The 13,443-nt window shown below is 50.6% G+C and overlaps 1 protein-coding gene across 1 annotated transcript; it reads left to right on the top strand.

Annotated features, from left to right (window-relative positions):
• The first annotated feature begins 298 nt into the window (after window positions 1-298).
• RPS13 (ribosomal protein S13) lies at window positions 299-11,144 on the top strand. Its single transcript, XM_077453688.1, has 6 exons — window positions 299-430; window positions 6,785-6,833; window positions 7,607-7,685; window positions 9,913-10,082; window positions 10,880-10,980; window positions 11,072-11,144. The coding sequence occupies exons 1-6, from the start codon at window positions 408-410 to the stop codon at window positions 11,103-11,105; spliced, it is 456 nt and encodes a 151-aa protein (XP_077309814.1). The 5' UTR covers window positions 299-407; the 3' UTR covers window positions 11,106-11,144.
• Window positions 11,145-13,443: the final 2,299 nt, after the last annotated feature.

Below are 13,443 nucleotides of genomic sequence, written 5' to 3'. Positions count from 1 at the left end.
ATGAGAAAATGACTGAAGTTCCACTTTACTTTATCACTAAATAAACGTTTTTGGAATTGTACAATTTGATTGGCTGGAGGGAAAACACGGACGTTCCATTTCCGTTACATGTGTCCTCCTTCCGGCTGCGCTCCGGAAAACATCTTCCCCGCAGCGCCAGAAATTCTAACGTTCCGGAGTCCACAACGCCCGCCCGCAGCTCCTCCCCTTCGCTGGGCTTGGCATGATAGCCCGCGCTCGCGATTGGTCATGCGCCAGACTCCGCCTTCTACTCCGGCGGGGGGGGGGGCGTGGCGGGGAAGCTGTCGGCGGGTGTATGAGGCGGAGGTTAGGGGACGTAGTTCCTTTCCTGGCGGTGATCAGCGCATGCGCAACTCCCGATCGCTCTTTTCTCTCCAGCCGCCATCATGGGTCGCATGCACGCTCCGGGGTAAGAGAGGGGCCCGGGGCCCCGAGGAGGGGAAGGGAGGCCGGGGGGACCCCGGATAGACCCGCCGAGGTGGAGGGGAGACCGGGGACTGAGGAGGGGGAGCGGAGGAACCGGAGATACCGACCACCATCCCCCCACCTATGTCTATCCTATGTATCTATATACCGCATGTATACCGACCACCATCCCCCCACATATATCTATATACCGACCACCATCCCCCCCACCTGTATCTATATACCGCATGTATACCGACCACCATCCCCCACATATATGTAATCTCCCCTCCACACACGTGTGTGTATATTATATATGTGGAGGGGATATATCTGTATACAGGAGATGTATAAGCGGGGGAGGTGTGTGTATGTATATATATAACCCCCTATATTGATTCCACCAAGCTCTGTACTCATCCATTCTCTCTCTCTCTCTCTCATTTATATAATCAGTCTGCTATCACACACTGTATATAGACACTTCTATATCATCTCTACTCACTGTATATAGATCTGAGGTGATCAACACCCTCCCCCACCCCGATCACTGCTTATCATGTATATCCTGTGCACCCCTCTGTATACCCCTTATATACATCTGTATACCACCTTATATACATAGATCTGTATACCACCTTATATACATAGATCTGTATACCACCTTATATACATAGATCTGTATACCACCTTATATACATAGATCTGTATACCACCTTATATACATAGATCTGTATACCACCTTATATACATAGATCTGTATACCACCTTATATACATAGATCTGTATACCACCTTATATACATAGATCTGTATACCACCTTATATACATAGATCTGTATACCACCTTATACATCAGTGTAAATATAAACATCTCCCCTAATAAATACACAGCATGATGAGGTCATCACCAGAGCTAAACACGTGTTGCAAAGAGGCTTCAACACGCATGTTATCAGTGTGTGTGTGGGGGGGTCTCTGTCACCCACCCCCCAAAAATAAAAAAATCTTAGACACAATTAGTCCGGGGGGGGAGGGGTTCAGAGTTATAGAATGACAGATCCCAAGTGAAGTGCAAAAGACTAATATGTAAATATAATATATGGTAGTTAACCATTTGCTGTCCAGCCCCTGTGTGTGTGTATATATATATTATACACACACATTGTTTTGAAGGTGGTAACAGCGGCTGCTGCCACAACTGAGGTATCCATCTTTAGAGCTGCCGCTTCTGGTGGTCTCTGTGGCGGATTCACCACGAGATCACCGTTCTCAGTAGAGGGGCTGCCCCTCCCCCATCTTCATATCATTGCAGGGCGGAAGCAACCTCAAAACATCGGCTCCGCCCATACGTCTTAAAGCGGGAGACCCGTGGAAGAAAAAAAAAATCGGCTACAAATGCTGCAGCTGCTGACTTTTAAAATAAGGACACTTACCTGTCCCAGGGTCCAGCGATGTCGGCAGCTGAATGGGTCCTCAGATGCTGCCGCTTGTCTTCAGTAAAGGAATTAGGAAATGAAGTGTTGCGGCTTCACTTCACCTACTGCACACGTGTGAGTCGCGCAGCGCAATGTAAATGGTCTGCGCTGTCTCTGGGACCCGTGAGTGTTCCGTCACACAGCACGGCGGGAAGAGGCGCGCGCTTCCACGGGAGTCTATGCCCAGAAGTGGGTGAAAATACCAGTCTTACACAGATATCTGCACCCCCTGAAAGGTCCCAAATGTGACACCGGAGGGGGGGGGGGGGGGGGGTTCCAAAAAAGCGGAGGTTCCATTTTTGTGTGAACCTTCACATTAACCACTTACAGACCGGACCATTTTGCTGGTCAAAGACCAGACCACTTTTTGCGATTCGGCACTGCGTCGCTTTAACTGACAATTGCGCGGTCGTGCGACGCGGCTCCCAAACAAAATTGACGTCCTTTTTTTCCCACAAATAGAGCTTTCTTTTGGTGGTATTTGATCACCTCTGCGGTTTTTATTTTTTGCGCTATAAACAAAAATAGAGCGACAATTTTGAAAAAAACGCATTATTTTTTTACTTTTTGTTATAATAAATATCCCCCAAAAATATATAAAAAAAAATTTCTCCCTCAGTTTAGGCCGATACGTATTCTTCTACATATTTTTGGTAAAAAAAAAATCGCAATAAGCGATTGATTGGTTTGCGCAAAAGTTATAGCGTTTACAAAATAGGGGATAGTTTTATAGCATTTTTATTAATAATTTTTTATTTTTTTACTAGTAATGGCGGCGATCTGCGATTTTTATTGTGACTGCGACATTGTGGGGGACACATCAGACATTTTTGACACATTTTTGGGACCATTGTCATTTATACAGCAATCACTGCTATATAAATGCAGTGATTCCTGTGTAAATGACACTGGCAGTGAAAGGGTTAACCAGTGGGTGGCAGTGTAGGGGTTAAGTGTTCCTAGGGGTGTGTTACTAACTGTGGGGGGGTTGGGCTTTCATTTAGTGTACACTGATCTCTGCTCCAATCACATGGAGCAGAGATCAGCGTCACTAGTTGCTAGGCAGAATGGAGAAATGTTGTTTACTCGGCACTTCCTCCATTCGGCCGCTCCGTGAGACGATCGCGGGGATGCTCGCAGCGATCGGGTCCTGCGCCCGGACTCACGGGGACCCCGACCAGTGCGGGAGCGCGCCGCCGGCGGCGCGCTCCCGATGGCAGGGCGCCATCGAATATTGGACGTACATGTACGCCAATATGCCTGCCCGTGCCACTCTGTCAACGTACATCGTCGTGCGCTGGTCGGGAAGTGGTTAATGAGTGTTTTTTTTTTTTTTTTTTTGGCTTTCATTTTTTCACATGACAAATTTTTTTTATTCTGATTGCATTTAAGTCCAAATATGAGATTTGAGGTCACATTATTATCGATTTATATAGCGCCAACAGTTTACACAGCGCTTTACAATGTATAGGGGGGGCAACACAATTACAGTTCTATACAAAAGGTACAGGACGGCCCCCGGCTCATAGAGCTTACATTCTAAAGGGAGGGGGTGGGTACAAAAGGTAATAGCTGCGGAGAATGATTTGATGAGGGTGACACATGACACATGTGAGGTATCGCCGCAATTGCAAGAGCAATAATTCTATCCCTAGACCTCCTCTGTAACTCAAAACGTGCAACCTGTAAAGTTTTTTTTTTTTATTTTTTTTTTTTTTTTATTTTAAACGTCGCCTATGGAGGTTTTTAAGGGTAAAAGTTAATCAACCATTCCATGAGCGGGGGCGCAATTTTGAAGCGCGACGTGTTCATTATCAATTTACTTGACGTAACTTCATCTTTTCACAGTAAAAAAAAAAAATTGGGCTCACTTAACTTTTTTTGAATAATAAAAAAAAAAAATTGGTGAATTTTTATTTTACTTTTTTCCAAAAAAGTGTGCTTGTAAGACCGCTATGCAAACACGGTGTGAAGGAGTATTGCAACAACCGCTATTTTATTCTCTAGGGCAGTGATGGCGAACCTTGGCACCCCTGATGTTTTGGAAGTACATTTCCCATGATGCTCATGCACTCTGCAGTGCAGTTGAGCATCATGGGAAATGTAGTTCCAAAACATCTGGAGTGCCAAGGTTCGCCATCACTGCTCTAGGGTGTTAGGAAAAAACGTATAATGTTTGGGGGTTCTAAGTCATTTTCAAATTATTATTTTTTTTAACCAATTACAGACCTGACCATTTTGCTGGTCAAAGACCAGACCACTTTGCGCTTTAACTGACAATTGCGCGGTCGTGCGACGTGGCTCCCAAACAAAATTGAAGTCCCCCACAAATAGAGCTTTCTTTTGGTGGTATTTGATCGCCCCTGCGGTTTTTATTTTTTTGCGCTATAAACAAAAATGGTGACAATTTTGAAGAAAAATGCATTCTTTTTAACTTTTTGTTATAATAAATATCCCCCAAAAACATATAAAAAAAGAAACATTTTTTTCCCTCAGTTTAGGCCGATACGTATTCTTCTACATATTTTTGGTAAACAAAATCGCAATAGGCGATTATTGATTGCTTTGTGCAAAAGTTTACAAAATAGGGGATAGTTTTTATGGTATTTTTATTAAAAAAAAAAAATTTTTTTTTTACTAGTAATGGCGATGATCAGCGATTTTTATTGTGACTGCGACATTGTGGCGCACACATCGGACATTTTTGACACATTTTTGGGACCATTGTCATTTATACAGTAATCACTGCTATATAAATGCAGTGATTCCTGTGTAAATGACACTGGCAGTGAAGGAGTTAACCAGTGGGTGGCAGTTTAGGGGTTAAGTGTTCCTAGGGGCGTGTTACTAACTGTTGGGGGGTTGGACTTGAATTTAGTGAACGCTGATCTCTGCTCCAATCACATGGAGCAGAGATCAGCGTCACTAGTTGCTAGGCAGAACGGGGAAATGCTGATAAACAACGGCATTTCTCTGTTCAGCCTCCCCGTGAGTCTGGTCATGGGTATCCCTGCGGCGATCGAGTCCGCGGGACCCGCGACAAGATTCACGGGGGTCCCGACCGTGCTGCTGGCGGCGTGCTCGCAATGGCAGGGTGGCATTAAAGATTGGACGTACCAATATGCCTGCCCGTGCCATTCTGCCGACGTACATCGGCGTGCGCTGGTCGGGAACCGGTTAAGTGGTTAACTAAGGGTACCAGTGCTGGGCTTGCTCAAAGATACTATGGCGAGCCACAGTGGAAAGCGTGTGTGTGTGTGTACACTCTCTCTCACTACAAAAGACATCAGGACATGTTGATGCCGGTTGTACTCGGATAATATAGAGTGTTGAGTAATTTCTGTGAGAACGGCAAACGCCAACCCCCCCCGTAGGCTTGTCTGGACCCACCTAAGTGCTCTGCAACACCGGTCACTGGGTTACAGTTTATTTTTTTTTTTTTTTTTTTTGGAGTGGAGCCATTTATTTGAATAGGGTCCCTATGGTCACGGCACAAGCTGATCAGCGGTATCCCATAATTTGTAGACATAACTTTTGCGCAAACCAATCAATATAAATTTATTGACATTTTTTACCAAAAATATGTAGCGGAATATATTGGCCTGAATTAGGGAAGACATTTTTAAGTTTGTTTTTTGGGGCTGTTTTATAGCAGAAAATGATATATATTAAATATAATTTTTTGTTTGTTTGTTTGTTTATAGCACAAAAAATAAAAACCGCAGAGGGGATCAAATACCACCAAAAAGCTTGATTTGTGTGGAAAAAAGACGTAGCCTTTATTTGGGTGCAATGTCCACACAAATGTCAGTTAAAGTGGCTGTAAACCCTTACAACCCACTTTGACCTACAGGTAATCCTAGATTAAGGCTCACCTGTAGGTCCAAGAAATATCTCCTAAACCTATATGGTTTAGGAGATACGGCGGCGCACTGAACGCAGCAGTTCCAAAAATGGAGCTGCCGCATTTGTCGACTCCTGTGCGCATGCGCGGGAGTGACGTCATCGCGGCTTCGCCGAATGACAGCGGCGGAGCTGCGAGACGCCACCAGCAAGATGGACGCGGCGGACTACAGGGGACAGCGGTGACTTCGCTGGCTCCTGTGTCAGGTAAGTGACACATAATGGACTACTGTGTGATGCGATGCGATGCGATGTGATGCGATGCATAGTAGTCCATTATGCTTTACCTTTGCAGGGAAAAAGAGGAAGTAACACTCATCAGGGTTTACTTCCTCTTTAAAGTGACGCAGTCCCAAATTGCAAACTGGCCTGGTCATAAGGGGGGGGGGGGTAAATCTTCCAGAAGGTGGATTATGAAGGCAGTTGTTCGTCTCTTCCATCTTTTTGCACTGATCCCACCTTGCCCTGTCGGGGGATAAACTCGCCATCCTTATGGACTTCCTTTCATTTTCTGTATTAGGAGTTGTACACGGTTGTGAAGTTTTGGGTTTTGGTGTGTGTGTGGGGGGGGGGGGGGGTACCCTCAGCCCTCCTGTCCTCTCTGTGCACCTCCAAATACATACTAGTTTTGAGGTTTTTGGAGGTGTGCAGGGAGGAAGGGAAGGGCCTGTGCACAGAGGATGGGATTGGCCTGTAGAAATCGCAATAAGCGTTTTTTTTCGACTGGTTTGCACAAAAGTTACAGTGTCTACAAAATAGAGGGTAGATTTGACATTTTAAACCCTCCGGAGGTGAATTGTGCCCCTGTATCGGGAAGTGTCCCCACACCCACCAGTCCCATTGTGGGAGAGGGGGGGTGGAGACTTCTATTGATCTCTCCTGATGGGCGGCGCTCTTAGTTCTGTGTCGGTATTGGATGATCGGGGGTTGTCACCATCTCACCGTTGTCTCCTTTTTTTTTTTTTTTTTTCTTTGCAGAAAGGGCTTGTCCCAGTCGGCTCTCCCATACAGACGCAGCGTCCCCACTGTAAGTACCGCCATCGTGTGTAAGTACCCACTGTGTGCTTAGTGTCTTCTGCTCTCAGATATTCACATACACAGCAGAGATTCTGTCTAATATCTTTTAAAGGGGTGACCACAAAGGGGCGCTCTTCTCACAGCCTCGGATCAGCCAGGTCCCCCCTATCCTATCTCGCATCAGTATGAAATGGGATCACTCCAGGGAAGCCTGTTTTGGGGGCTCAAAATGGGGTATTTGGCAGGATGGGGGGGGGGGTACATACAGGAGGTTTAGTAGAAGGCTCTCCGGGGGGGGGGGGGGGTGTGTTAGGTGGCAGTACAGGAAGTCTGGTAGGAGGCTCTCAATATGGGGGGGTCACACAGGTTTGGTAGGAGGCTCTCAATGGGGGGTGGGAGGGCAGGAGATTTGGTAAGTGGCTCTCAGTTTGGGGGCACAGGGGGGTTGGTAGTAGGCTCAAAACGGGCGGGGGGTTGGCGGGAGGCTCTCATTGGGGGGGGGGGTGGGATTTGATTTGGCGCGAGGCTCTTAACGTGGGGGGCAGTACAAGAGGTTTGTTAGGGGGGGCTCTCAATGGGGGTGGGGGGGGGTGGGCTCTGTGTTGGTAGAAGTGTGGAGACCCCTATTCCTATAGAATGAGGCAGTTTGCTATTGCATTGGTTAATGACTATATTGGGCGTGTGCCAATTATTGGTACATCTTATGTGAGATGTCACATGATCCTCGTCTCATAGTGGACTCTGTTTTTTATTGTGTTTTTTTTTTTTTTTTTCCTCCCTCAGTGGTTGAAACTGACATCTGATGATGTGAAGGAACAGATTTTCAAACTGGCCAAGAAGGGTCTCACCCCATCCCAGATTGGTAAGTGTGGGGGAAGGGTGGTATGCAATGTCTCTAGGCCTAGTGGGATGGACAGAGCTGTTGGATGCGGTGGCTCCGGGCTTTATGAGGTGGTGGTTCCAGGCATGGTGAGAAAGGGGAGCCCTTGTACACGGTGGCTCTAGGCCTAGTGAGAAAGGAGTCGTACTCTGTCACTTCAGGCTGGGTGGGATAGGCGGAGTCATTGTATGTGTTGTCTGCAGACGTGGTGTGATGGGGGGTGATGTACGTGGTGTCTCCAGGCTTGATGGAGTGAGTCATACATGTTGACTCAAGGTTTGGTGGGATGGAAGTCATCCTATGTGGTGGTTCCATGCTTGGGATGGGAGGAGTCTTTGTGCGTGGTGGCTCAAGGTTTGGTGGGAGGAGGAGTTGTACGTGGTGGTTCCTGTCTTGGTGAGATGTGAGGAGTCGTTAGACATAGTGGCTCCATGCTTGGTGGGATGGGCGGAGTCATGGTATGTGGTGGCTCCAAGCTTGATGGGAGGAGTTGCCGTACATGGTGGGTCTGGTAGGAGTTGTCGGACATGGTGGCTCCAGGCTTGGTGGGAGGAGTTATAGGACGTGGTGGCTCCAGGCTTGGTGGGGTTGGGAGGAGTTGTAGGACGTGGTGGCTCCAGGCTTGGTGGGGTTGGGAGGAGTTGTAGGACGTGGTGGCTCCAGGCTTGGTGGGGTTGGGAGGAGTTGTAGGACGTGGTGGCTCCAGGCTTGGTGGGGTTGGGAGGAGTTGTAGGACGTGGTGGCTCCAGGCTTGGTGGGGTTGGGAGGAGTTGTAGGACGTGGTGGCTCCAGGCTTGGTGGGGTTGTAGGACGTGGTGGCTCCAGGCTTGGTGGGGTTGTAGGACGTGGTGGCTCCAGGCTTGGTGGGGTTGTAGGACGTGGTGGCTCCAGGCTTGGTGGGGTTGTAGGACGTGGTGGCTCCAGGCTTGGTGGGGTTGTAGGACGTGGTGGCTCCAGGCTTGGTGGGGTTGGGAGGAGTTGTAGGACGTGGTGGCTCCAGGCTTGGTGGGGTTGGGAGGAGTTGTAGGACGTGGTGGCTCCAGGCTTGGTGGGGTTGGGAGGAGTTGTAGGACGTGGTGGCTCCAGGCTTGGTGGGGTTGGGAGGAGTTGTAGGACGTGGTGGCTCCAGGCTTGGTGGGGTTGGGAGGAGTTGTAGGACGTGGTGGCTCCAGGCTTGGTGGGGTTGGGAGGAGTTGTAGGACGTGGTGGCTCCAGGCTTGGTGGGGTTGGGAGGAGTTGTAGGACGTGGTGGCTCCAGGCTTGGTGGGGTTGGGAGGAGTTGTAGGACGTGGTGGCTCCAGGCTTGGTGGGGTTGGGAGGAGTTGTAGGACGTGGTGGCTCCAGGCTTGGTGGGGTTGGGAGGAGTTGTAGGACGTGGTGGCTCCAGGCTTGGTGGGGTTGGGAGGAGTTGTAGGACGTGGTGGCTCCAGGCTTGGTGGGGTTGGGAGGAGTTGTAGGACGTGGTGGCTCCAGGCTTGGTGGGGTTGGGAGGAGTTGTAGGACGTGGTGGCTCCAGGCTTGGTGGGGTTGGGAGGAGTTGTAGGACGTGGTGGCTCCAGGCTTGGTGGGGTTGGGAGGAGTTGTAGGACGTGGTGGCTCCAGGCTTGGTGGGGTTGGGAGGAGTTGTAGGACGTGGTGGCTCCAGGCTTGGTGGGGTTGTAGGACGTGGTGGCTCCAGGCTTGGTGGGGTTGTAGGACGTGGTGGCTCCAGGCTTGGTGGGGTTGGGAGGACGTGGTGGCTCCAGGCTTGGTGGGGTTGGGAGGAGTTGTAGGACGTGGTGGCTCCAGGCTTGGTGGGGTTGGGAGGAGTTGTAGGACGTGGTGGCTCCAGGCTTGGTGGGGTTGGGAGGAGTTGTAGGACGTGGTGGCTCCAGGCTTGGTGGGGTTGGGAGGAGTTGTAGGACGTGGTGGCTCCAGGCTTGGTGGGGTTGGGAGGAGTTGTAGGACGTGGTGGCTCCAGGCTTGGTGGGGTTGGGAGGAGTTGTAGGACGTGGTGGCTCCAGGCTTGGTGGGGTTGGGAGGAGTTGTAGGACGTGGTGGCTCCAGGCTTGGTGGGGTTGGGAGGAGTTGTAGGACGTGGTGGCTCCAGGCTTGGTGGGATGGGAGGAGTTGTAGGACGTGGTGGCTCCAGGCTTGGTGGGGTTGGGAGGAGTTGTAGGACGTGGTGGCTCCAGAACTGGTGTAACCCAGTTTTGTTTTCCTCCTCTAGGTGTTATCCTGAGGGACTCTCATGGTGTTGCTCAGGTTCGCTTTGTAACTGGTAACAAGATCCTGCGGATCCTGAAATCCAAGGGACTGGCCCCCGACCTGCCAGAGGACCTCTACCACCTGATCAAGAAGGCTGTGGCTGTGCGCAAACATCTGGAGAGGAACAGGAAGGTAACCTATGCAGTCACATAGTACATTCATGTCCAGATGTCGGTGTGATGGAGCCTCCATGTAAATTAATATTTACAGTACAAAAACATAGGGCTCATTTTATTTTTTAAACCCCATTATGTTACTGGCCGATTAATCGATTAGTTGTTTCAGCCCTACTCCACAGTATCCTCTTCAGGTAGAAGCTGCCTGTAAGCTCTGTGGGATATTTGCAGTCCGGGGGGACGAGTCGTCTTCTCAGAGGAATTTACTATGTGATCCTCTTATCAGCATGGAAAGGTCCTGGCCGGGTATTGAGGTCTTGACATAGTAAGGTTGAATAAAGACACCAGTCCATCCAGTTCAACCTGAGTGTCTACAATTGTCCCTATCCCTGTACATCGCACACTCACATCGGTCCCTACCCTCAAGGAGCCACAATCCAAGGTCCCCATTCATATACTAGGGCCAATTTTTGGACAGAAGCCAATTAACCTACCAGCATGTCTTTGGATTGTGGGAGGAAACCGGAGTACCCGGAGGAAACCCACACAGGCACAGGGAGAACATGCAAACTGCAGGCAGGTAGTGTCGTGGTTGGGATTCAAACCAGCGACCCTTCTTACTGCTAGGCGAGAGTGCTAACCACTACAGCACTGTGCCGCCCACTACACCACTGTGCCGCCATGACGGTGGATCTGATTGGATGTTCTTTTCTTCAGTATACATAGTCTGAGAGTTTTGGAGGGTGGGGGGTCCTGGCCGGGTATTGGGGTCCTAACATGACGGTGGATCTGATTGGACGTTCTCTTCCTCAGGATAAAGATGCCAAATTCCGTTTGATTCTCATTGAAAGCAGAATCCACCGATTGGCTCGTTACTACAAGACCAGGAGAGTCCTCCCACCCACCTGGAAGTAGTAAGTGTCACCTGGGTATTGGGGGCGGGGTAAGTTCTTGAAGTGTACCGCCCCTTCCTGTGATCTAATGATGGTTTTCTTTCTCTTCCAGCGAGTCCTCCACAGCCTCGGCCCTCGTCGCATAAATGTCGCTGAAACTTTAATAAAGTTCAAAATTTATTCCATTCTGTGGTCTGTGACTTTCATCCGGAGATCTCTTCTGGGGGGAGGGGTTTGCTAATACACATACTAAATGGGGGGGGGTTCAGGGGGTGTGGTCACACTTTTGCTGGATTCTGGGGTTTTATAAGGTGAAAAGTCAGTCAAGTGATGTTACTGGTGACCAAAAGTAGTTCTTAGCTGTTCAGCTCTTCTACCATCCCCCACAAAATAAAGAATATGGATAAATCCATCAGATGTACAGACCTGAGAACTCAGCACAGGGATGGTGGGAACCCCTCATAATGGGCACAGCGGGTGTACAGACCTGAGAACTCAGCACAGGGATGGTGGGAACCCCTCATAATGGGCACAGCGGGTGTACAGACCTGAGAACTCAGCACAGGGATGGTGGGAACCCCTCATAATGGGCACAGCGGGTGTACAGACCCGGGAACTCAGCACAGGGATGGTGGGAACCACTCATAATGGGCACAGCGGGTGTACAGACCCGGGAACTCAGCACAGGGATGGTGGGAACCCCTCATAATGGGCACAGCGGGTGTACAGACCCGGGAACTCTGCATAGGGATGGTGGGAACCACTCATAATGGGCACAGCGGGTGTACAGACCCGGGAACTCAGCACAGGGATGGTGGGAACCCCTCATAATGGGCACAGCGGGTGTACAGACCCGGGAACTCTGCACAGGGATGGTGGGAACCCATCATAATGGGCACAGCGGGTGTACAGACCCGGGAACTCAGCACAGGGATGGTGGGAACCCCTCATAATGGGCACAGCGGGTGTACAGACCCGGGAACTCAGCACAGGGGTGGTGGGAACCCATCATAATGGGCACAGCGGGTGTACAGACCCGGGAACTCAGCACAGGGATGGTGAGAACCCCTCATAATGGGCACAGCGGGTATACAGACCCGGGAACTCAGCACAGGGATGGCGGGAACCCCTCATAATGGGCACAGCGGGTGTACAGACCCGGGAACTCAGCACAGGGATGGCGGGAACCCCTCATAATGGGCACAGCGGGTGTACAGACCCGGGAACTCGGCACAGGGATGGTGGGAACCCCTCATAATGGGCACAGCGGGTGTAGAGACCCAGGAACTCGGCACAGGGATGGTGGGAACCCCTCATAATGGGCACAGCGGGCGTACAGACCCGGGAACTCGGCACAGGGATGGTGGGAACCCCTCATAATGGGCACAGCGGGTGTAGAGACCCGGGAACTCAGCACAGGGATGGTGGGAACCCCTCATAATGGGCACAGCGGGTGTAGAGACCCGGGAACTCAGCACAGGGATGGTGGGAACCCCTCATAATGGGCACAGCGGGTCTTGGTGCCGATCCTTCATTGTGGCCTCTTCACTGGAGCCCCCTGACCTGGAGGACTGCAGGGAGGATCCGGAGTGTCGGCCAGTAATGGATCTCCCACACTGCTCTATAGTGTATGAAGAGATGGAATAATGGGGCCCCAGAGAAGGTCACGGTTCCCTCAATTTATTCCCCAGACTTGGGTTGTTCCATCTCCATGTGGAGAGTGTTGTGTTTGGTAAGAAAGGATAAGAAATACAATGTAACGTGGGCGTGGAAGGCGATCTTTAATAGTCATGCTGCACGGATATGTCCGTGGGTGGAGTGCGCTCACAACTCGCTCCCAGCACAGTAACTGAGCAGTCAGTGACAGCTCCCAGTCTGTACTAATCGGGAGCCAGGAGGACTTGGTCCAGATCATGTGACCGCCGATGGCCAATCGGTGTGGCCACGTGACTGGCCAACACTTCTTGCCCCTCACCCAGCATAAAGACCCTGTTAATAGGATGCTAGAGGGGAGAAGTACATCGGAGGGGTTTGTATTCATGAGTTGTGCTGGTTAGTGATCCCCGGTGTTGTGTCGCAATACTGTCCCCCGTCGGATAGTGTCTGCCCTGTACATCGCAGTACGGAAGACGAGACGCCGAAAGTCTCTGAAGATGAAGGCGCACTGAGTCCAGGTTCAAGTCCCGCCATCCAAGTGGACAGAGTTAGAACAGAAAATTGCTGTGCAAAGCCGTGCCCGAATTGCGCCGTGGGGCCGTTACTATGAGCAACCGTATGTCCACTTAGATGGTGGGACTTTAACCCCTTCAACGGGGTCTCAGGGGAAATACTCAGCTACCCCATCAACCCCCCCCCGACAGACACACCTCCATCATCTACCCCCCCCCCCCCCCCCCCCCCGACACACCTCCATCACTCCCCGTCACAACAGAGGGGGGGGGGGGGTCAGCCTGTCAGTGCTCAGACCATACGCCGCACACTGCA

The sequence above is a fragment of the Lithobates pipiens genome, unplaced genomic scaffold, assembly GCF_037356315.1.
Source record: "Lithobates pipiens isolate NorthernLeopardFrog02 unplaced genomic scaffold, aLitPip1_a1.2 Scaffold_24, whole genome shotgun sequence".
NCBI lineage: Eukaryota > Metazoa > Chordata > Amphibia > Anura > Ranidae > Lithobates > Lithobates pipiens.
The sequence above is the reverse complement of the archived record's forward strand: the minus strand, read 5'-3'. Positions and strand labels throughout refer to the sequence as shown.

Bases quoted from the DNA above. Each gene is read 5' to 3' on its own strand.
- RPS13 (XM_077453688.1), top strand. From the start codon at position 408: ATGGGTCGCATGCACGCTCCGGG. The intron at 10,083-10,879 runs GTAACCTATGCA...TCTCTTCCTCAG, and splicing joins ATCTGGAGAGGAACAGGAAG to GATAAAGATGCCAAATTCCG. The intron at 10,981-11,071 runs GTAAGTGTCACC...TTTCTCTTCCAG, and splicing joins CTCCCACCCACCTGGAAGTA to CGAGTCCTCCACAGCCTCGG.